At 39.8% G+C, this 25,141-nt stretch overlaps 1 protein-coding gene across 3 annotated transcripts; it reads right to left on the reverse strand.

Annotated features, from left to right (window-relative positions):
- Positions 1-175: 175 nt before the first annotated feature.
- mindy2 (MINDY lysine 48 deubiquitinase 2) lies at positions 176-22,829 on the reverse strand. 3 transcript variants are annotated; one of them, XM_020714243.2, is made up of 10 exons: positions 22,460-22,829; positions 21,719-22,354; positions 20,786-20,843; positions 18,384-18,448; positions 9,845-10,003; positions 8,139-8,241; positions 7,512-7,654; positions 6,887-7,060; positions 6,386-6,571; positions 176-5,200 (listed from the first exon to the last, which is right to left on the reverse strand). In XM_020714243.2, the coding sequence occupies exons 1-10, from the start codon at positions 22,613-22,615 to the stop codon at positions 5,009-5,011; spliced, it is 1,872 nt and encodes a 623-aa protein (XP_020569902.1). In that variant the 5' UTR covers positions 22,616-22,829; the 3' UTR covers positions 176-5,008. The 3 variants fall into 3 exon arrangements, with proteins under 3 accessions (XP_020569902.1, XP_011489597.1, XP_004067372.1); XM_011491295.3 differs by having other exon boundaries at positions 21,719-22,357; positions 22,460-22,828; XM_004067324.4 differs by having other exon boundaries at positions 21,719-22,829.
- Positions 22,830-25,141: the final 2,312 nt, after the last annotated feature.

Here is a 25,141-nt window from a genome sequence, read left to right on the forward strand (position 1 = left end):
AGAAATCAAGGTGTTCCTGCTGAACGTCCAATAACGTGCTTTCCTTGTTAAACTTCTCTGCCATACGGTGTCCATATTTACACTCAGGTCTGTGAACATTTGGATATAACAAATCTGGAAACTGTAAAAGAAAAAGTTGCACGTTTTATTTCAACAATGACAGCAAACCCAAGCATTTATTTTAGTCTTTTATTATCCAGGTAACTTCTAATCAGGTTGAATATCCTTCGTCTATAAGGCATTTTGTTTTATACATATATATATTTAACTATATACAATGTGACTATAATGTGAAAGGCTACATACATTATTTGGTCATTTATGTAAATAGATGAACAATGATGACACAAAAGGATTTACCTTCCATATTCACAAACGCGTTCCCTTTGTTTATGTCAACTATAAACACGGTGAGGGCGTAAAGTAGATTTTCCAATTTTTGGAGTTGTGCTCAGCACAGAATTCCACACTGACAGACTTCACAAAGTCAAATCCAGGAGTTCGATTAGATTATTTCCTGGTTGTTTGGGGCTGGATGTGTCTGAAAACTGTTTCTCTGTGATGTGAACAGTTTTTTTTGGAATAACTTGGGTTAGAAGAAGAGACGCTACATATATTTGTTTCTATGATTTAAGTACCAAATTTGTTTTGTTATTATGCCTCTCTTCAATCTACCACTCCTATCTTGAAATAATCTAAAGAAAAATGTAGTTTCATTCATATGTTGGAACCTTGAACATTTTTTTTTTTATCTTTAGGGTGTACTTTCATTAAATTGCAGCAAGTTCAATTAAATGAAACACAAATTAATTTAATTAAAGCAAAACATTTAAATAGGCCTTCCCTTCTTTTATAAACCACAATTGTTTTTTCATCTTTCAAGCAGTTACAACCAACACATTAGAGACTTTTCCCCCAAATCTTCTGTTGCACTTTTAGCTTCCGGACTTCCTGTAGAAAATGAGGTATGTGTCTTTCTCCGTTAGTGCATATCAATGTAACAGTGCAGAACCAATGACAGGACCTCCATGTTCCAACAACCACCTCACCTCAATCAAGAGACTTTACAGAATCTACCTGACCATCACTTTTACAAAGAAACCACTTTGAGACACCAAAAACAACACGACAGCTTTCTGATCACTTCGTCACAGGGATCGGGCGAGAAGCAAATGTGTTTGAAACAAAAACAATTATTTTTAAACAAAATGGGAGAAATCTGCCAAAGTAGTGAAAGAACATTGAACCAATGCAGTCATACATTTAAAAAGAGGAAGAAAAGTGGGTCATGATGTCACTACAACACTACTGAAAGCTCCTACAAACAACGTAAAATATACAAACTAACTTAAGTGTCTTTATTAAACTTGTACTGGAATGTTTTATATATATATATGTGTATTTAATGAGGCAAAAATAACAAAAAAACTCCACCAATATACAGAGCTCTTTTATTTTCTTGAAGCTGTATCAAAAACTGCTATGAGGTTGAAAAGTGCATATAATTATCAAAATCCTTAATGCTGCCCAGAAAGATCACTCCTACACATCAAAGAGAGGCAATGAGTTGGTTCAAGTCCTATCTAGAAAACAGGAAATATTTTATTGAAATTGGGAGTTGTGTCTCAGACTGCATGGCCTTGAACTGTGATCATCCTGGGACCCCTTTTGTTCAACCTCTACATGCTGCCACCAGGTCAGTGAATTCGCAGTCATAACATATCACAACTACGCAGACGATGCTCAGATCTATGCGTCACTGACAGCAGGTGAATATGAGGGCCAGTGGATTCACTCAGTCATTGCATCCAACAAAACAGCTTTCTCCAGCTTAACTCAGACAAGACTGAAGTCATCGCATCGTCTTTGGTCCACAGAAACAAAGAGAAAGTATCAGCAGTTACCTTCACTCTCTGTCTCTAAAAGCTTCAAATCAAGTCAGAAACTTGGGGGTAATCATGGACTCTGACCTGAACTTTAACAGCCATATCAAGTCGGTAACATCAGCAGCATTTTACCATCTAAAAAGTATTGCCAAAATCAAAAACAGTTTCAAAGCCATACCTGGAGATACTTATTCATGCATTTGTCTACAGCAGGTTAGATTACTGTAACGCCTGCTCATTGCCTCCCCAAACGAGCTGGAAAACAGCTTCAGTACATCCAGAACGCTGCTGCTCGAGTCCTGACTAGAACCAGGAAGTCCCATCTCATCAGTCCTGTGCTCAGGTCTCTGCACTGGCTTCCTGTAGCTCAAAGAATAGACTTTAAAACAGCTCTGCTTGTTTACAAGTCTCCCCATGGCCTTGCACCTAAGTACATCTCTGACATATTAGTGCCATATGAACCATCTCGGACTCTTAAGACTTCAGGGACCGGCCTCCTGTTGATGCCCAGAGTCAGGACTAAACAAGGGGAATCAGCGTTTCAGACTTATGCAGCTTAAAGCGGGAACAGTCTCCCTGAGGTTGTGAGACAGGCCTCTTCTGTGTTAAGGTTCAAATCTAGACTCAAAACATTCCTATTTAGCCGTGTATATAACTGAAAGGTCCTTATCGACACCTTTTTTCATTTTCTTTTCTCTTTCCTTTCTTTTAAAGTAAATTTTATTACAACTATGTATGTTTTTAATCTTTGCACTGTTATATATTGGGATTTTAATGCATTTTCCTGTTTTGTGAAGCACTTTGAATTATTTTCTGGACGAATTGTGCTATACAAATAAACTTGCCTTGCCTTGAATCTTTAGTGAAAAATAAGGTCTTTAATAATGTAGCGTTAAGTTTTTTCGAAGTGTAAAAGTTTGTTTTTTATACATATATCCATCTAGATTTCCAAAAAGTATGACTACGAAAAGGACTGCAGGCCTATAAACTGTGCCAATAAAAAGCATCTGAAAAAGACACAAGAATCTGTCCCTTTACAAAAGGCCTGAGAGTCAGTCTAGTGTTGAAAAATGTATGGATTGTCTCCGTTTGTTACGCCTGTTTCTTCTATGCCATGTAAAACATGCAGAAATGAATGTACAAAGAAAACACAAACGAAAAGCGACAAATCCACGAAGCCTGGCCTTCGCTTATCACTGAATGCATGAGAAATATCTCCTAAAGAGTGCTGTGTGCTGCCTGACTAATCAAAAATAATGCAAAACCGCTTTATGAGCACTGCACGTCATCTACAGAGAGCATGAGTCAAGGCATCCAGCTGGAATGTGTGGAAAGTGTCTCCAGAGGCAGCCTCATGGTACGATAATGGCACAAGCAAAAACACAAGGCGTGAGGTCAATATGTACACCGTGCTGGATGCTGAAGGGAAATGCTAGCTTGAAGGTGATGCCTCCCAACTTCTGAAATTAACTTTCTGCTACTCCGTTTTTCGGGTGAAGCTCGACAACGCCTAGAGGAACTCCGTTTGTGGAAGGTCCTCTGCTTTGCAATGGGATCTGAAATATCTTGATGAAGATGCAAGGACGAAGATGCAAGAGAGAGATAGAATCCAGTGCAGGTTTGGAGTGCACAACTTATTAATACATCTAATAATACTATGCATGGCTACATTTTGTGAATTTTAGTTGCTCTTAAGCAATGGCTTTTTTCTGAATCATGAACTCCATGACACCCCATCATCATCACCACCACTCAGCACAAAGATGTGTGACAACAGAAAGAAAAGATCTTGGCAGTGAACTCTGATTATAGAGTCTTTTTGAATAATGGAACACTTACTATTTATTATTTCAATGATCTTGGTGGAGTCAAATGATACAATTTCTCAATGGTGCCTCCTCAGAGGCTTTCTAAGACCGACTGCTCTCATGACACCTTCACAATAAAGGTTATTACTTCTCGACAAAGATCCACAAGATCCTCTCGTTGCAGAATTTTTTCTGTAACTTCCTTTTGCAGAGGAAATTATAGAAGACAGGAGCTCAAGCAAGCAGAAATGCAAGCAGCAGCTAGTAGAGGCTGTGAGAACGAGAAGGGCCTTCTTAACTATCATTAATACTAAAGTGAGCGCCATCAGACACACAGAGCTTATGTTTCAGAAAAAAATGTTTTTAAAAAAACTCAAAGAAACAGAATATTTGAGAGATGGATCCACAAAAATAAAAGACATCAGATGTCTGTGAAGCTGAACTTGTAAAGCACAAAGCATTTGGCTATTTCCAAACTGAAACGCGTTGCACCTAGAATGCACAACAAATGAGACGACGTACACCATCACATCCGGCATACATCACACCACACATGAAAACTAGCACGCGTTCACATTCAGACAGAGCATTATACAATACTGCTATACATCGGTAAGGCAAATCTGAACAGGGCTAGCTGTGATTAGCTCAGTTGGTCACAGCTACAGTGTGTGGCAGCTATCTTGTATTAACTCTTAGCATGTAGTGTACACTGATTTCCAACAGACGGGAAATTTAAGAAAGAAATCCCTTCTCCAAACTAAAAATATTTTTTTTTATAAAGCTACGTGTTGTCACTGATAAATAAACATGAGTCATGGCAGAACTGAGAACTAAACAAGATTTTTCTAAACCTTAAAAGGTTGATGGAAATGCAGGAGCTTATAATCTGCGACAATGAAAACTTCAATTATTGTATTTTTTTTCCTTCCTTTTTTTGTTGAAAAAGAATTCTACTTCCCCCTGCGCTATAAAACACAGCACCCCAGAGAAATTTGACCCCACTCACAAATATAGTGCACTGTGCGAGTTGTAACAAAGTTTGGCCTATTTTATGAAAGATCAGGGGTAGTAGTTGTTTCTGCAGTGTCCCTTCCTCTGATGTCCCGTTTCCCACTGAGGAAAGAGGACAGCAGGCACCAGTGGTTTGAGGGGGAGGGAAGAAAAGAAGCCAATCCTGTTAGTCACCTTTCTCCTCAATCACCTCCTTTTGCGATTGAGTAGCAGCTGTGAGATGTGTGCAGTCCATGGAGAAAGCGACTGCTGTCTCCTTTCACACAGATGAGGACAAAACGCAAGTGCGCGAGCTGTACGTTACAAAATAACACACTTGTCTTTGTCTTTTGACTCCTTCTTGGCTTTTCGCTCCCCGCTCGTCGACTGTTTTCCGGGGCTGGATGTGTTTCCAGCTGCTGCTGCTGCATTTGCCCCACTGACTGCTGCTCCAGCTGCTGCCGCACTTCCTCTCTGCGTGGCCCCTCCCTCCAGAGGCTCCTGTTGGCCCTGCTGTGTAAACAAGACAGACAACGTCAAAGTTCAAATATGGACACATTCTTTCTCTAACACACTGGAGGTTTTGGTTAAAACAAGCTGCAAATTGTTGGTTGTTTCCACATCAGAACTGTGTGCTGAGAAGCTGTTTAGTCCCATTTTTTTTTCAACCAGACGGTCATGATGTGCCTGTTTTACAGGGACTTTTGTGTTTTGACAACCCTACACTTGCTTGTTTTTCATCCATCACTGCTTTTGAGGATCAAGATCTCAGCACTGTAATCCTGACTCTTAATCTGGTCTCCTCTACAGAGATTCGTCTGGATTATGAGTCTTTTAAAGGCGTGTATCTGATGAAGAGGCGTAACACACAAGTATGTGTATGACACGTCAACAAATGAGGAAAACATGTACCTTGAAAAATAAAATTAGACATTTTCAAATGAATACAAGATTTAGATGCAGTTTTAAATATGACCACATCTCACATGGCATACAATATTTTGTTTGGGGTTGCACTCTGCAATCTGTTGTGACCTTTAATTGTTGGCAGAGTAAAACTTGTTTTATGTTATTTTTGATGCACTCTCCCATCTTGTCTTGTTCTTGTCTTGCAGAATGACCCATTTTTCTTTGCTTTAAAAACTGCTAGTAAACATTTAAACAAAGTTTTTCTTTTATTAATTGCACGATTTATCACAGGATAATGGAACGGCCGCGTGCACAGAGTTGGAGGCTTCAGTTTTCACAGTTTCTTTTCTTTTTTACAAATCTCACACACATTCTTGTTCTGGCAACAATGCTTTTTTTTTTCTCTTCAGCAAACTTTAGTCTTCATTTCAGAGATCATAACAAGCACTACTAATTTAAACTGAAGTTTAAATGTTATTTAAAAAAAAAAAAGGTGTCGAAACGGTGCTCCTGTGGGCCTAACATGGGGGGCCTTTGTCAAGCGCAGAGGTACTTGACCCCTCCCAAACTCTCCAACGTAATTACACCTGTGCCTGTTCCTCATAGCAACATCGCTGTTCCAAACTTAATAAAGTCTGGCTTTGGTCATTTACAAGCCCAGTTGCTTCTGGAGAACATAAATTAGATTTTCACCTTTGTTCTATAGGATTGCAAAATCTGTTCTTCAACGATCTAAGCTTTGCTTCAAAAACAAAACAACAAAAAAACCATCTGTCCCATCCTTGCTACCTGTGCATGTCCAGCAGCTGCAGCCTGCTCCTGTTCCTGCTCCTGATAGAACTGCGAGGCTCGCCGGTCCTCCTCTTCTTGTAGCTTTTTTGCCAGGTCGAGGTCACTGATGGCTTCAGGAAGCTGCTCCCACTGCAGGTCCTGGCTTTGCTGCTCCTGCTGTAGCGACAGCGCCATCAGATAGTCCTGAAAACATCACGAATGGCAATGAGATTGAGGTGTTCAAAGCTCATTTGACAAAGTTGACTTCATTGGATTTCAATTTGCAGTTCTTAACTGGACTGTTTTTTAGCAACTGAGTCAAAAAAACCTGTGTATCATGTGGATGTGCTCCATGAAGTTTAGGCTGCAACCCAGAAACATTTCTTTAGAACTTATTACATTAGGGGTTTAGAAATTATTTTTATGGAGTACAGACTTCCTTAAAAGGCCAATGTTTTATTGGAAACTCTCAGGATAATATTTCTGGTTCTGCTAGTCTTGTCTGTACAGTGCTCAGACCTGATCTATCTGATCCTGCTGGCCGTGGTATACAGTCTCTGGATCGGAGGGAGGCCGTAACCGGAACTCCGAATCACAGAAGTTTCCATCTCCATCAACATTGTGCAGACTCTCCCAAACAACCTTCTCCTCTGTCAGGAATCCCTGGTCTGTAACCAGAAGGTACAGCTGGCCCTGAAAAAAAATGAAATGTCCTTTTTTATTGCACATGAATACAATCTGTCGTGTTTTAGTCTCATCAAGGATGTGATATTCAACATGAAAACTTCTACTGACAAAGGTGAGTCACAGGTTTTGATGGTTTGATTTTTTATTTTTATTTTACAGAAAAAGTCTTTGAAAGTCTTTAAAAAAAAAAACAAGTTGAAAACTGGGAGCAGTTATAACACATCTAACTTTATGAAAGACCCCAAATCTGCTAAAAAATAATAATTGTACATAACTTCTTTCAAAAGATGAAGGATCTTCCCGATCCTCATCCCAAACTGGTTGGACAAGTGTTTATACCCCAAATCCTTTTAGATCACTGTGACAAACTCATATGAGGGTTGGAACTAATCTGACAAGCTCCTGAGGTAGTGATCCTTGTTTCTGTGAATAGATTATCCACGTGTTTGGTGGGTACCTTGTGTTTGATCATAGTGCTGAAGTGGTTATTCCTGAAAAAGACACAGAGCTCTCCCTCCTGGACAGTGGATGTGAGCTCACACAAGCCGTGGTACGTCAGCTGAGTGGCTGTGCTGCTCAGAAACTGCTCAGCCACGATACCTAAAGAAAAAAGAAAAAGAAAATACCAATCTGACATTTTTTTTTGCCACAATAAAAACATTTGGAAATGAGTGATATGTCTTCAAAATCTTAAGGTGCGTCTTCTGACTTTGTGTGAAGCAGAGATCATAAAAGTATAAAATTATAATAATAAATGGTTTATTCTTTAGTATTTTGTAACTTCTGATGCCAAGAAGGTGAAATAAAGTTTTCTTTTTCTAAATACCTGGCAGATCCTTTACCAAGCTCTGAGAAGATTAGTTTTCTTAGAACTAAAAATTGACCTTTCAATAAATTTGGCCTAACCAGAAGTTTAGACATGAAAAACACTAAATGATCAAAAAGTTTTCTGAATAAAGAAATACTCAGAAAAGCAGTTTTAATTTTCTTTATACATGTTCTCAATCCTGACAAAAATGCTACAAGAACATGTCATTCAGTTATACCTTGCTTATTTTAGATGCCCTGAAATTTAAGCTCTCACCCTCTCCTGCCAGTTCACTGTTGTCCGACTGTTTGCAGGATATTATCTTCTCCACCAGCTGGTTGTAGCTGCAGTTGCCCACCGCTTTTACAATGTCCTGCATCTGCAAACAGAAGATAAAGCACTGTGAGAAAGAACAATTGCCTAATGTTTGGGTGACTGATTTATTTTAGGCTAATATGGATTTTTACAAGCTTGAAGCAGGAAAAAACCCCACAAGTCAAACTTGCTTACTTCTACAAGCTTTGGGACATCCAGCAACTGTAGCTGAGACGTGTCCCTGATTCCCCCTAATTGATCTGACATTAATCTGTCAGTGCTAAAAAAATATAAAGTATATAAACTTTTTTTTTTTTTAAGTAAAATTGGTCATTGTGACCCATGAGGAATCCAAACATACTGGTTTTTATTTTAGGGATGCTTGGTGTAACATTAGACTCTAATGGCGAGCAAACTGATGAAGGAAGACTGGATAACAACCAGTTTGAGCCTGCTATGCTCACATTCTTCACTAACTCCTGCGGTTGAGAGCTTTTTCCTGAAACTGAATGTCCTTAAAGAAGCATATTTCCAATAGTATCTTAAAAAATAAATCTAACAAATCTATTTTCAATAAATACTTTTATAAATTCTTGCCAAATGCATTCATATAGTTCACAAAAACATTAGTATTACGGTAAGTCATTGTACATTAGTACAACGACTTAATAGAGAGTTAATACCAGCTATTGTTCTACCATTTTGGCACATTGTGTTTTAGTTTATCTATAGAATCATCATTTCATGCCTGACTAATAACCAACTTTCTTCCTGAGACTCACAATGTTGTTTTACTTCTTTGATTTTGAATGTGCGACATAAACTGTGACTTGAACTGTCCCACTTGACAGAAGTTTACTTGAAACTAGCCCTCGGAAGGCCATGAACCTGAGGTATCAGACTTGTGAATGTTTATTATTTGACATCTGACATCAAACGTCTCTGTTAAAGTCTGACAAAAGCGGAGTTGGCACCATTTGTGTCAGTCCACATTCAGTAAATGCATGCTATTGGCTTATCACTGGTTCTGGTGGCATAACCCAGTTCCTATTGGGTCCACTGTGATCATAAAACCCTCACTTAAACTTTCATTAGGGCACAGTGGAACTGGACTTTTCATTAGAGACTTAAAGATCCACTTTGAGGAAAATTGTGTTTTAACATGTTTAAATGTTTCGTGTTTTAACGTGTTTAAATGTTTCGTGTTTTAACATGTTTAAATGTTTCATGTTTTAACATTTTTCTGATGACTTGAGACATGTATGAAGAAAATTAAGCTTCCAATTGCATTTCTGAGTATTTCTTTATTGAAATAGTTGTGAATCAGGAGCATACAAAAAAAAATCTGTTGGAAAAAGTTTGTAATTGTGACGCAGAGGAACTGCTGGCGCTCTGCAGAAGCTATGTCCTAGAGAGCGACACAGGTTTTTTGGGTTTTGCCTAAAACAGCATAACCATAATTGAAAGACCACTGGGGATACTCTGACAATAGATGAAGAAATGATCAGAGTGGGTCTTTAAAAAACACTTGGAACACACTTTGTGTCCTTTTTTCTTTTTAAAAGAAGAAGAAAATCTGCATATTTACATTTTTTTACAATATTTGAGCATATTTGGCAGTGAACATAAAGTTGTGTTTCACAGGGAAGAAATCACAGCCATCTCACCTGAGGGTCAACAAGCCAGCCGTGATAAAGAGGGATGTCAAGCAGATCAAAGACGATGCATTCGGGGGTGTACTCAAAGACCCGCACGCCCGTGAACTTCACGTTAACATCCAGACCCGTCTGCAGCTTATGTAGCACTGCCATGGCATCACTCATGTTCTTGGAGAAAAGAAAAACAATGCACATACAAGTCAGCTTTAGGAGGAACAATCTGGAAAACATGGCTGCACACACTCTACCTTTCACCTGTATAACTGCTCATTTGAGCAGGTCTAACTATGCTGAAGTGTATGTTCGGGGTACAAAATTAAACAGAAAACGCTATATTTTCTGTGATTGAGAGAATAATTCTGTGTTTAAAGTGGCAAAGAACTCAAACTCTATTCACCTCTATGGATAACTCAGTCAACTAGTTTCACTGTTTACTTGCAGCAGTTGAAAAGTTCAACTTTACAACTTTACCCTTTAAAGAAAAAAGCTTTACATCCAAATTAGAGAGGAAGGCATGCACTGACATTTTCATATAACACTCCCTCCTGACAAATCCCTGTAGCAAAACAAACTCACAACAGCTGCTGTGGATTAGCAGAACTCTGACACTGTGAAGGAAAGGAAAACCATGAAAATGCAAACACTGTACCAACACAACAAATGCAACAAAGGCAAAAAAAAAAGCTGAAAAAAAGAGGTTGAGAGGAACCTTTTTGCTGTTTTACCTGCAGACAGATACAACACACTTTGTTTAATTCAAAATTAATGGGATCAAAGAAATTTAGAAGAAAAAAAATTACCCTGTAAAAAGCAACACCTAAAGGACATTTGTAAATGTCCGTTTACTTGGAGCATTTACAGAGAATAAATGCTTTTAAGGGAAAACATAAACTGTCTTTTAATAAAGAAACACTTAAAAACGGAGGACATGTATATCCATCTGGTATAAACATAAGGTTTTAAATCCAGCATCTTACTAATTGGCAGTTAATCAAATCAAAAATTGTAGTGCTTAAAGCACCAGCTTTTAGAGCAACATAGTGTGGTGACCTGGGGCCACTAAGACTCCTGGGAAATGTGAAATCCTGCACCATGAGTGAGAAAGCTGTTGAGGGAAGTGACCATCATGTCGCATATGTGCTTAAGAGAATGGGCTCTGATGCTAGAAAGGAGATTGAGTACTTATCTTATCTGACTATCACACCCTCTTTGAGACTGTTAGGGACTGTGCAGTGTATGGGGCCCCAACATCTCTCCAACTCAGCCAGATAGTTGGTAGCTCAGCTCTACATCAGTGGGTATCAGTGGGCTTAGCCCTCTGCAAATTATGTACCATCTGGGTTGTTACATCGGTGTCAGAAGTGGGATATCAAAGACGGTGTTGTTACACCATGGAGCGAGAGACGGCAAACAAGTCCGAATGCCTGGAGACAACTTGGGACAAATGAGAGCAAAGGCCAACCATCTCCATCAGGGCACGAGTACACGCCTTCATCTGCAGCCAGTCCCAGCAAGTCTGGTCACAATGCCGGTGATGACCCGTCCACAGCAGTCTGTTCAACAGCCAGTGATGATAGCACGCACACTTATCAAACTTCCTCAATATGATGACATAACACCAGTGGAACCATAGCTGGCTCAGGTCAACCTGGCGGACGCCTATGGGGGTTGGAGCCCTGGAGAGACTGTTACCCACCTAGCTTTGGCACTTCAAGTACTGCTGGACCTCTCTTCTGGGGAGCAATGAGACCTGTCGGATTTTAACAGCAGCATTGGAGCGACGCTTTGGAGAGCGGGTTTTAGCAAAATGTAACCGAGAGCAGCTGGAGTCTCTGTGCCGTGGAAATCATGAACGCCTAGGGACCTTCAAAGCCGATACGCAGCTCTTTCGACCTGCAGCAGTGGAGCAACTAAGCCTCCATGCTTTCCTCACAGAACTTGCTCCAGAACATCTGCGCCAGATGACTGCAGATGAGTTACTTCAGCCAGGTGGTGCAGCTAGCAGACTTCTACTACACCGTGCTCTGGTTCCAGCAGCTAGTGTGGATCATGGTGGAGAACCAGTCTTGTAACTAGCAGCTAGTCGAGCAGAACCTGCTCCCCCAAGGCGACGTGCACCCCGGGAGTTGCGTTGCCACCGCTGCAGGGACCGGGGGCACTTAGCCAGGGACTATTTGGCCCCAGCATCCAGAGGCATGAGCAGTTGGGCGGGAAACAAAAGCGGGGCGAGGCTGTACGGGAACCCTCATCCTGTCAACAGACACTCCTCTGTCCAGTGGTGGGACCCTGTGAGACATCACAGGGACTGTTTGTGGAGTGCAGTGTTGGGGATTATCACTGTAGGGCAATGGTTGACACTGGAGCAACTATTAGCCTGCTATACAGGGGGACAGTGTCTGACTATGCTGGCTGGGCCCCTACTGAGACAGAACTTTTGACAATAACGGGTGAGCAAACCCGGCTAGCTGGGAGAAAGAGTGTTATGGTGGTGGCTGGAAACCAGAAATGTGAGCATGAATATTGGCTGGCTGACATCCAGGAGGGCTGCATCCTGGGGCTGGATTTACTAAGCCGATGGGGGGCACAAATCGAGATGTCGAGGGCTCACCTCCACAGATTGTGCCACTCTGGTTCAACCAAACCTACAGCAAAAAGACTCACAAAGCAGGGCGTAGGAACCAGCGTACTCAAGTCTCAGCACACACCAGACAGCCCACCCTGTACAGCAGAAGCTGCAGCTGCAGTCAGTCATGGACCGAGTGAGAAAGCTGTTGAGGGAAGTGACACTCATGTTGTACGCCGTTTGTGTGTGTACTCTAATATATGAGCTTTGATGCCAAAGGTAATCAGAGTAATCTGCTCATCTGTCTACCCTCTCTGAGACTGTTTGGGGTTGTGCGGTGTATGGGGCATAGACAGGTCTCCACTCAGCCAGATAGTTGGTAGCTTAGCTCTAACTCCCCCTCTGCAAGTGACGTACCAGCTGGGACGTTACAATATGGTGCCACCGGAAGTCATTTCTTTTTCCAGTGAAGTTGTCTCTTAAACCAGGAAAATAATGCTAAACTTCAATTTATGCGCATTACAGCAATCTGGGCCGTTGAAATAGGAACAATCCATTAGGACATTACTGTATTATGACAGTATCAGATCTTAATCTGCTGAAGACCTTGAGAACATCCTGAATATAAAAGCAAATTGATCCCAAAAGTACGACGGAGTAAAAATACGACTTTTTTTCCCCTAAATTTACGAGTTTTTATCTCCTAAATTTACGAGTTTTTATCTCCTAAATTTACGAGATAAAATCTCGTAATTTTACTTTTTTTTTTTTGGTGGCTCTAATTTTTTTTTTTTTGGTGGCCCTAATACTCCGTCGTACAAAAGTATGTCGCAACTGGAAAAATTAATTTCTTTCAATTTAAAAACCGGCCTTTTAAATCCTAAAATTTAGATCCATGACCTGCATGTATGGTACTGTGGAAAATATACTATTGGAAAAGTGTGTAACTTACATCCAGCATTCAAACAGATAGAACCTGAAGTCCAATGAGAAATATCAACGTTCTCTTTGCCTTTTTTCTAAATTAAAAGATAATTTAGAAATTTTACATCGTTTTTTTTCACATTATGATATACAAGTTGGAGCTTTAAAACAAGTACAGTATATACAGGCAGAAAAAAGTTTTTTATTCTATTTATAAAATCCTGTACATTAATTATATACCCCATAGATAATTCTATCTTGATTTCTAAATTTTATATATACGGGGTTAGAGGAATCGCCCTAAACTGGCTCAGCAGTTATTTACAAAACAGACAACAATATGCGCAGTTTGGAGGTAATAAGTCTGATCACATGAATATTATTTGTGGACTTCCACAAGGCTCAATTACAGTACCTAAACTCTATTATATACATAAATGATATTCATGATATTTCTAAGTTGTTACAATTTGCTTTATTTGCAGATGACACTAACTTTTTCTGTTCAGGGGTTAATCTGAAAACCTTATCTTATAGTATTGAAAAGGAAATGATAAAACTTAAAATGTGGTTTGATTACAATAAATTATCTTTGAATCAAACAAAAACAAAGATTATGGTATTTGGTCATAAAGAAAAAAAACAAGTGACTTTATCCATTAACAACATAAATATAAAACAAGTGTCTGAATTAAAAATTTAAGAGGTTATGTTGGATAACAAATTAACATGGAAATCTCATATTTTATGTGAAAAATAAAGTACCGGTAGCCAAGAGCCTTTTTGTTTTGAACAAATCCAAAAATATTTTACCATGTCATATTATGCACATGTCATATTGGTTTTACCTTACTTTACATATTATATTGAAGTGTTGGGAAATACATATGAAACTAATATAATGCCCTTAATTTTATTACAAAAGAGAGCAATTCAAATTTTTCACAAAGCTACATTTAGACATCATACAAATGAACTTTTCATTAAGTCAGATTTATTAAAACTTAAAAATGTAATTGAATTGCAGATCTTATTAGTTATGTTTAAAGCTAGAAACAGATATTTACCAGAAGACTAACAAAAGCCTTTTATTTTTACTACAGGAGATGAAAATCATAGAAGATTTAATTTCAAACAACAGTTTGCTGGAACAACACTAAAGCAAAAGAGTGTGTCTATAGAGGGGTAAAAATGTGGAATTCACAGGAGAATTAGTTACAAGGTAGTCAAAATATATTTCAATTTAAACGGATGTATAAAACAAAACAATTAGACTGTACAAACTTGACTGTTGAATGGAATGTTTGGAATATAAGTGCTAAGGAATGGAATTTATTTACTAAATATGTGTTCATTTGGACTGTACATGGTGAAATCTGAGCACAGGTGATGGTGTGAGAAATGTAGAAATTATGCAATGTTTAAAAGGGGGCAGATAATAATAAGAATTGTATTCTTCACTTCTGCTCCTTTTCAATCATGAAAATTTTCAGTTGTACAAAAATCCCGTAAACAGATTTGGCATTCAACAGTTTTCATGAAAGGAACAAAAATAAATGAATGAATGGATATATAATTACGAGACGATCTGATAGCAAACCTGCCTTTGAATGCACCTTTTTTTTTTTTTTTTTTAATCACGTGCACCTCCCACACCTCAGAAACCAGTGAAAGAAGCAGTGCGGTCCATGCATTGAACCACAGAGGCTGCTTTGCCGGATGCCTCTCAACCTCTGCTAGAATTTCATTCTGTCATTAAGAATGGCTCCCAGCTAAACCCAGAGAGCCAAGTCCACTGATATTTGAACTCTCCAAAACTGGTAGATGTGGGACTTCTTCAGGGTTTCCTGTGATTTATTGTTCATTCTGACTCCAGTGGTTAAAACAATCATTGCTTCTAGAAAGATTTTTTTCTTGAATGACTGAAGTGGTGATCTTTATTTTCAAACCCCGTGAGCAGTCCTGACCCTGTAATTGGTGTGCTGAGCTTTCAAGGTTAAAAACCTGCGACTCGTTCATCAAGGTGCGTGGATTAGGATGTGCACGTCTTCACTGTAGGATTAAGGATCCCAACAGCAGATGAGTGCTCAGAAATCAAACTATGACTGCATCTCTCTTCTTCATCTTGCCTGGAACTGCATGCATCTCTGCATTGTAGCATTAGCACAGAACTCTGCTGGAGGCCTTCCAGCGTTTTCACTTTGAGTGCTCAGTTTGAGCGTCTAGACTTTCTGCTGCTCGCTTTCTTTCTTTCGTTCTGTTCCAAGTGTATCAGTATGCAGAAAAGCTGCAATAAACTGGTTGCTGGCAGATCATGATACGTTGGGAGACTTGTGGAGTTTCTTTTCTTAACATCACACAGAAACTTCACATGAAGCAACCACACAAGTCTTACTAGAACTTTACATTACAGGAATGTTTGCCAGAGCTTTTCAACCACAGCATGTTACAGGTTTCTTACAATCGTGATGGCCCACAGAAATCTGCAACTAACTAAGAAATAAAACGACAAAACAACCGGCAAAATCCCCCAAACAACCCCCCCCCCCCCCCCAATAATATAAAAAATAAAATACAAAAAAAAACATAAGGATGATCAGACTGACAAATGGAAAAATAGACATAAAAAAACACACAAACCAGTGTCTTGCTTGTGCCTGTCCCAAGCCCGGTGAATGCAGAGGCTAGTGTCAGAAAGCATTCAACATAAAAGCTTTTAAGGCATATCAAATAGATGAAAGGAGAAGACTGATATATGGATAGATGAACTGATATATTGATAGTATGGTTTTCTAAGCATTTTAGGGGCTTGGAAGGACATCACACCCCAAATTCTCAGCACACAGACTTGTCCCTCTGATATTCTACCTGCACCCTATAGTGGGGCTGGCTAAACCTGGGCCTGTGCAACATGACTTTTCAAAAAGAAACCAAGAGTTTGATTCAGGAGAATCTTATCTTCTCACCTAGCCAAAAAAGATTTTACTTTGAAAGGCTGAGATTCCACAGTGGTGGTCATAACTGGACCTTGATAACCGCTTTGGCTCTACGGTTATGTCAGATGTTTTGATTCAGTTGAACGTGTCTAATGCTCCTCAACCCCATTTCAAGCTGTGCAGTCTGTTCCCAGATTCAGTCACTTATGCACCTCATAGGAACCAGTTATATAAAAAGCACTGCTCAATTATGCTGAATTATTGAATGTTTTGAAAATTTTAAGTTTTTAAATCAAGTGACAACTGAAAAATCATAGAAACTGAGTAAGTACTGTCTTCCAAGTCATCCAGATACCTCTAAAAGCAAATATTAAAATCCAGCAGTGTTAATAGATTAACAAAAAATAGAGTTTTATGGAAGAAGTGAGTTTTTAAAACACTGTACTTTAGATCTCTCAGTACTTCAAAAAACAGCATCTGAGCAGCTAAGAAAAGAATTATTTAGTGCAGCTTTATTCAGCAGTATAAGAGATGGTCAGGTGGACTGTGAGAAATTATTCAACTTCATCTAATTGGTCTAAAAAACAGTCATCATTCCCTGGATATCAGCTCTGTTTTCATTCAAACAGGCCTGGGTTTCACACCGAAATATAAAGGATCATTAAATACTGTTTTTCTTTGCGTATTTTTGAAGCTTAGTTAAGACACTTTTAAAACAACTGTATAGTGTTACTACAGACTACTAAATTGTTTTTTTTTTTTTGGATTGGTGGTAAATATTTTTGTTGGAAAAAAAAGTGTATCTCGGCTAAAAAAGATTGAAAAATGTAATTTTAGCAAAAAGCCACAAACTTCAACAAGATGGGTCTAAAGGAAAAATAACTAACTTTTTTTTAGTCATTATGGATATATATCATCCTCTCGAGCTGGATCCACTAAAAACAAAAGATCAAAACGATCCTCCCTCTTCACCGTCTCTGCAGGGTGAATCTGTGACAAAAGCTTAAAGCAGCTGCTATTTTTATGCTTTATGATAGGTGACGTTTTACCAAGTTGAAATTATTTATTAAAAAAAAAAAGGAAAACATGTCTGATGTCCTGTAATTCTTTACGAATAGAAAGAAATAACTGAGCCACAAAAAATGCTTTTTCCCTACAAATTAAAGGGGAAAATACCATTTCTTTGAGATAAATATTCTAGTATCTCATATGCCTGCCCACTGTGATCTCCATATGTGGTGTAAGCCAACCAAAACAGACGGCATAGCGGCATGACGCCGCCCACATGTAAAATAATGTCTAAGACTGGATCTTCATAATAACAGGGCAGTGCTCACTGTTACCACTCCTTAACTCTAACCATGCATTCTAAGGACACCACTGATTTATTTATGAGGGTAAATACCAAGCTTCAGCTTAGGAAGCCTGTTACAGCACACTTCTTTTAGGGTAGAAACACATTTTTGAGCCTTCCTCGCTGAAGAGTAAATGAGGCTTCAGATCATTCACAGATGTGATGGTGTAGCTGCCGTGCAAGAGGAGAAGAGGCAGGGCCCCTCCCACAACATCATCAGGCGGCGGGGATGTTAAGAAGGAGATGAAGCTCCATCTCCAAGTGCCTTTCATGGTAAGCCACACACTCACCGCCTCAGTAATAGCCCCGAGATGAACCCAGCCATGCATGCGTCTCTAAGAATTTGCTGCCATGTGAAACAACATAATCTGACACTTCTGACCTCTCGTTGTTCCCTCAGTCCTCCAAGGCTTGCTTTAAGCAACTTTAGGGAATAGGATAGAAAAGCTAAGATGATGAAGATCTGCTGACCTCTGCTACATTGAAGCAAATCTGCAAACCAGCATTAGTGTGAGCTTGCAGCTACACTGGGAGGTTTCAGAAGAACACACAGTGGATACAAATATTAACAAAAACGGATCACAGAACAGGACAGAGTGAGAGCTGCCTGTAAACTTCCACAACTGTGACTTTAGACAGTTAAATAGAAAAAGGAGCGAACTCGTCCCAAAAGCTTTCCGCTCCATCAACCACTAGCAGTCAGCAGTGCGCAAACACACACGCAGAAGCAAAAACACATGTCCGTTTAAAAATGAATGCAGCAGGCCTTACCTGCTCATAGTTTAGCCTCTGGGCCTCTGATATCTCTTTAGGTTTGGTCTCCAGAATGTAGTCACCTGCAGAGCAGAAAAACAGAGATGTTGAGTCACGCCAAGAAAACACGGATTAGCAATGAAATAAGCTCACCCCACAGTATAAGCTTTTCAAAGAATCTGTAACCTGCTCTCAGATGTTTCTACTGCTTACTGGTGCATTTTGCATTGATCGTCTATCAAGAAAAGCCTGTGCCAGTGCTGTAGATCTCGGTCCACTGTGGTGTCATCTGAGAGCTTTGATTGGCTACAGCAGACGGCCTTGCGGATGTCTGCATTCTGCTGTGTTTCAGCCAAAATCCAGTGCTCTGCTCTCTAACCACGGGCACAACTAAGCACTGTGAGTTTTTACAAAGTAAATCTGACACTCATCCATTTGGCTCTCAAACTGTTTACGGCTCACGTTCACTTCAGCGATAGCATGAAAAGCTTTGCAAAGACAAACGTACTATTATTTCCACGACTACAAGTCTTGCACACACATTTGCTTTATAAGACTTACAGAAAAAAAAAATCACCAGAGGGTGATTAATTTAGCAGGAAGAGGCGGGAGCATTGCGCTCCACTGTCAACGTGCGCTTTTTCCAGACATTTACTCAGAGGAACAACATCGACCTCCAGTCACTGGTATGTGAAAACACAGGAGAATTCTGTCACGTGTGTCTCACATTAAACAGCTACATTAAAAAGACTTAAATTATTATTTTTTTAATAAAATAAAGATTTGTGATTTTCATTAACCTTAAAAAAATGTTGTCAACTATTTCACTATGAGACACAACTGCTCTATACGGTCTCATGACTGACAAAGAGAATCCAATTTAGACTCATGGACTGAACATGATAGTAACTCTGTGGTGTGGTAAGTTAACACACAGGGAAGGTTATTTTACAGGCGGTTTACATTGTCCGACAGACTGTTCCTCTTGCAGGCTTTTACCCCAGATAAAAATGTTACTGCCAAGCACTTTTAGGTCTATTGCCAGCCAGGGTCAACTGAATGGTTTCACCACAGAGTCTCCACAAAAAAAGGAATACCCCCACTGGTCAGATTTTGACTAATCAGCAAGAGTGGCTGTCAATAAATTTGAAATGTGATAGTTTCATCCTGGACTTTCCCGGTTTACTCTTTCAGAACTCATTGTTATAAATCACAGCTAAACTATGACAAAAACAAGGAGTGTAAGGGATCCATACATGTGTGAGTGGATGCTACTTGGTGCGTTAAAAGCATTGTGTTGTCAACAAGATGAGGAAAGAGCCGCATTACTACAGTTCACTTCCCATTTTCCTTCCCCTTAACCGCACAGTCTCTGCAATCTGCGACCAGGCCCTCCCTTGATCTAAGCATCTCTCTGATCCTACGCTGCAAACCGCCGAGATGCCCACTGATGACCACCACCCACTTCAGCACCTATCAGCATCCTCTAAATCCAGTGTTGGGGGTAATGAATTTAAAAAGTAAACAATTACTGTAATTTAGAGCTGGACGATATGGCCAAAAAATAAAATCTTTGATTTTTTTCATTCCAAATTCGGTTTTTCGATTTTATTCCACCACCACCACCACCCTGCTTTTTCTGTTTTTAACAAAAATGTAAAAAAAATGATAGAGTATATTTAACAAAAAACATTTTATTTGAACATCTCCTATGAAAATTGGTTCTAACACGAAGTTCAACTGAACACAAGCTGTAAAGATGTTTGCAGAACAATGCAGCAAATGTTTTGTGAGCTACCACTAGCTTGTGCATCTCATAAATAGAAATACTAGAACGCACTCGGCAGAGTTTCAAACTTGATTCATCAAGAAATATACATCAAAGACAAATAGTGCAAGATCTAACAAAAAGTTATATTATAGTTCTAGCAATTAAGGTACACCTTTACTACAAGGGCTGTCAAAGAGCTAAAAGGATGAGGAACTGCCGCTAGTAAGGCACTATGTTTTGATCCTGAAGGGTAATTTTAGTTACGAGGGGCAGGACACAAACATAGAGAAGAGATATCTCCTATTTCCTTTGCAGCAGCAGAAGACTAGCTCATGGGGGATTCCCCTGTTGACTCTGGAAGCTGCTCACTGGAAATGACATAAACACAAAGTTCACCAGGATGTTAAAACTTCACTGCAGTGGTTTTTATGGGCAACCATGAACACAAATAGGAACTCAAACGCCACGCTTTGAATTCATGTTTAGTACAAGCAGCCTGCCATACAAAAAGGAGTTAAATGATTCATGTTTCGTGGGAAAGGGTTTTGTGGCACGTGTGCCAACCACGAGAAACTCCACTTTAGGTGAGATAGTACACTCATTTAGAGAACTAGAAAGGCCTTCTTGAGATGGAGATGCAAAGACTCACCAAGATACTCCATTAGCTGTTCTGCAGTGATGATTTCCATCATGGGAGGCATCTTCACCTGCGAGAAATGCATGAACATCCATTGAGGTTGAATGGTACACATTTATTCAACACAGTATGCACCGCTGCCTCACACAATAACTGTACACAACCTTTCGACTAGCCATATTTATGTAATATATTGAAAAAACATCTACCTGAAGCCTACATTATAATGGTGTGACGATTAATCGACACTAATTTTATTATTAATTCCTACGATCCAACCAGATCAATCTGTCTGAGGCAAGTTGTTAATCGAATCAAACTATACCATTATAAATAGTTTAAAAAAATCATAAATATCGATATTGGATTGAGGCATGGCAGGTTTATTTTACTATAACGTGAAAAACGACCAAGCGTCATCACAGCGGACTACACACATGTGATGGCACTAGCAAAGACATGACCCTACAGTGTGGTAAGATGTTCTAATAATGTTTTGTTTGTATTATTTTGATGTGGACAACAACCATGGGATGAACTTTATGAAACTAAAATGTGAACAGATTTGTCTAATGTTTGTACACATGTTTAATTTACACTTGATTATCTCACAAGAAATACCAGGACTCTGGAAAACTTTGCCTGCACTGTTCAGTACCATGTATTTATCTCGGAGTCACACTGGCTGAAGTTTTGGCTACAGTCAGCTGTCCTGGACTAATTCTAGGTCAGTGAATCGGATCATTCAAAATGAACCAATAGATTCGTATTGTCAACCCCAAATCATGAAATGAATCGAATTGTTGTTAAACTGAATCATTACACCTACTAAACTGTGAAATAAATTGATGGCTGCTCATATTTAATGTTAAATCCAGTCATAACAACAGAGTTATGATAATAAGACCACAGTGGTGGTTTTAGTTTAGGGATGATAGATTGTACCTTCCCTGCAAGCATCAGGACGTTCATGATTGCCAGTAACGGACAGGGGCCATTCTCGTTCTGCGTGATGACCGGCGTGTTCTCCTCCCGCCACTTGATCCATTTAATGTGATATATGGACTGGCCCGCCGCTCGGTCCTTTCCACAGGAAGTCTTTATCCCATCAGCTCCGTAATCGTTCTGCAGGGCCAACGCGAGCCCCCGCTCCTCCAGCCCCTCGCTGTTTAGGTCGGAGCTGGGGCACGAGTTCAGGTTGGAGAAGGACTCGAGCGATTCTATGCTTCGAGACTCTCCGGCGAGGCTGTGTTCAGGGTCACTCCCACCAGGCAATGCTTCTGATAAGGTGTGATCGCCAGACACCCCCAACTTCACGCCCGCCGTGGTTGCATTGTTGTCCGGACACAGCTGAGTGGGTTTGGCAACTTTGGTTGGTTCGCTTTCTCCACAACTTGAAGGCTCCGCTGGTGAATTGCAGTCCTCTTCGATTGTTTTGTCGCTTTCCAACTTTGAGGCACCTCCCTGGTTGTCCTCTGCCAGCAGCACAGACTCGAACCCCATCATCCCATTGCTGATCAGACCCACAGACCCCGAGCACGCTCCGCTCGCAGGCGCACTGCTGGCTTTCCTCTGGTCCTGCTGCTGCATGGGAAGGACATCGGTCATTTCTGGCACGTCGGCTTTCCCAGAATTGGAAACAGCGCTTAGCGCACCAACATGTGTGGTGCTGATACCACAACTCACGTCAACCAAAGTACTGAGAGGAGCCTCGCTGTTCTTGTATTTGTCGGCTGTTCCTTTCACTCCACCTACTGTTGTAACGTCACCCATTTGTTCCGCAATAGTGGCACACAAAGAGCTTCCGTCGGTGTCTCGATGCAGGCTCGCATTTTTCTCCATTTCGATATACAGGCTGTCGACAGTTTTTAGCTAAATTGTAGCGGTAGCTTCTGTCCCAAAGACGCCATGACAACTCTACAAGTGACGTCATTAGCGTGAACAGCTTTCAGGCCCAGCAAAGGGGCGGTCGAATAACCGGTCGTGGTGCTGTTACGTCCTCACGGTTTTTTCAATGCCCAAGTCTGGGTTCAGCACCCTCAAAAATGGATAAGAAAATCTCTAATAAGTCAAATAATTTAACAGTGTTTGTGCTTCTTAAATTAAGCGAGTATTTATAGATAAACGTACCTTTAAAAACGTCCAGTTTTGCTATTATGGTATTTCTGTCACTTAAAAATTACCATGCGCGTTCCTACAAAGTTAACTAATCCCGGCGTCCCTCCCATTGTGAACAAACGTTCCGTGGTGGATTTGAACTATTCACGTTTTACAAGCAATGTATTTTTGAGTCCCTAAAGGCCCGTACACACCGGGACGAATATTCGCCAGGCCAGCGTTTTTCGCCACGTTTTTTGTGTTCACACCCAGGCGATTTTCGCTGACGATGAGTGGAGTGAACATGCAATTTCATTCCCTGACATTAGATGGCGCTTAATGTAAAACAGAAATACTCCTGTACACAAGGTGGCGCTGCGCAACTTTACGCTTCTTAAAGTCGCTTTTCACTCAGAAGAAGAGAGCAAGTATTTACACGCTAGTCAGAATCAAACAAAGAAAACATGAATATTTCAAGCACCAGTAGCTCCAACTGGTGCTTGGTTCGGGGATGTTTTAGAATGTCCGTCATTATTGCTTCGCGGCTGTGTAGACGCTACTTGGCGTCTATCTTCTTCGCTGGTATGTGTGCTCAGCAAGGCAGTTTTGTGTTTGAGCGCCCCCAAGTTGTGTTTTACTGTAACTTCAGAAGCTCCAGACACGTGAGCAAAAGCGCCGTTCTCATTGGTCGAGTAGATTTCGACGCGACGCGTCGAAAAAAAAAAACGAACCCGAGGCGTTTTTTTTTTTTTGACGCTTTAACGCCTGGCGTTTTTTCGCGTCGGTGTGCACACTCTCATTGGTGCCCTTTGTTTAGTCACGAGGCGTTAAACGTCGGCGAAAATCGCCGGCGAAATTCGTCCCGGTGTGAACAGGCCTTTATACAGTCAATGAGTGGCAGCGAGTACCATAGATTACTCTCCAGAAAATGAGACTCTTTCAAAATAGTAATTTCCTGTATCATTGTTTCATTATGATGATCGAGAAAATCAGTCAAGAGTAAAGTCAAATCCCCTTTTATTTAAACTATGGAACACAACGTGCTTTCTGGGAGAAGTATTTTATTAGTATAATTAAACAAGAGGAAAAACAATTATTGCTATAAAAAGCAATAATGAATGTCTATTTCCAATGTGACTTAATTTCATTTAGACAGCTCATATGGTTCATAAACAATTTATTTTCTAATTATTCTTTATTTTCTTGATACTGCTTGTTGCTGCCTTTTCATCGCTGTGATCTGTGATTTAAAAAATACATTTAAAAAGTTCCTTTTATTAGGTGTCCTTATTCCTCTCTGGCTGCTGCCTTTAGGGGTCGCTACAGCACACAAATCAAATCCAGTCGACCCAATCTTCTAAATCTTCGCTCATATCAGCTACCACGACTTAATATGATAGACATGTCATGGATTGAACACCACGTCTTCTTACTTATCCACCAATTTTTTGTCTTGCATTGCACCAAATTCTGCTAATCTGCTCTTGGAATTTGTATTCACACTAATGCAATTTTGTTATACATGTAGTTTAAAGCGTATGGAGGTTTTTAAAAGGACATATTTTGGAACTTTGTATGTAAATATAGACAAACAGAAACACTGAATGTGTAATAAGACACACACAAAATAAAAACTAGTTCGAATATTTACACTGAAAGTAAAAAAGCAAAAAACTGCTGTTAATCCTTAAAGTTGTGCATTGGTAAAGCACTGAGGGTATAGAACAACAAAAGATTCTTAAAATAATTAAAATAGGGAGGGATAAAAAATAAAATTAATGCTATAAAAAGATGACAGTAAAATAATAAAAACAAATGAGATTGTCTATTTCCCATGTGAGTTCGTTTATCAGAAAAATCATGTGGTTCATAAACAATTTATTTGTATTTATTTTTTATTTTCTTGATACTGCTTGTTGTTGCAATGTATCAAATCTTATAGCTCTGATCTGTAATTGAAAAAAGGATTCCCTGTCATCACATGTCCTTCTTCCTCTTTTGACTGCTGCCTTTAGGGGTCGCCACAGCAAACAATTCGCTTCCAATCAACCCTATGTTCTAAATCCTAGCTCACATCAGTTATCACAAATTCATATTAACGGCTGTCTTGGGGAACCCCTGGGGGGCTGCCGCCTTGGGAGGGAAGGGGAGGGTTATTTGATGATTTAAGTTATGTTTTGTACTGTTTTCTGAAATCGTGCAATAAAAAATTGTTCACAAAAAAAAAATATTATCATAAATTCACAATTCCTTGACAGAAATACCCTTCTA

Source organism: Oryzias latipes, chromosome 3 (genome assembly GCF_002234675.1).
Source record: "Oryzias latipes chromosome 3, ASM223467v1".
In the NCBI taxonomy this organism is placed as follows: Eukaryota; Metazoa; Chordata; class Actinopteri; order Beloniformes; family Adrianichthyidae; genus Oryzias; species Oryzias latipes.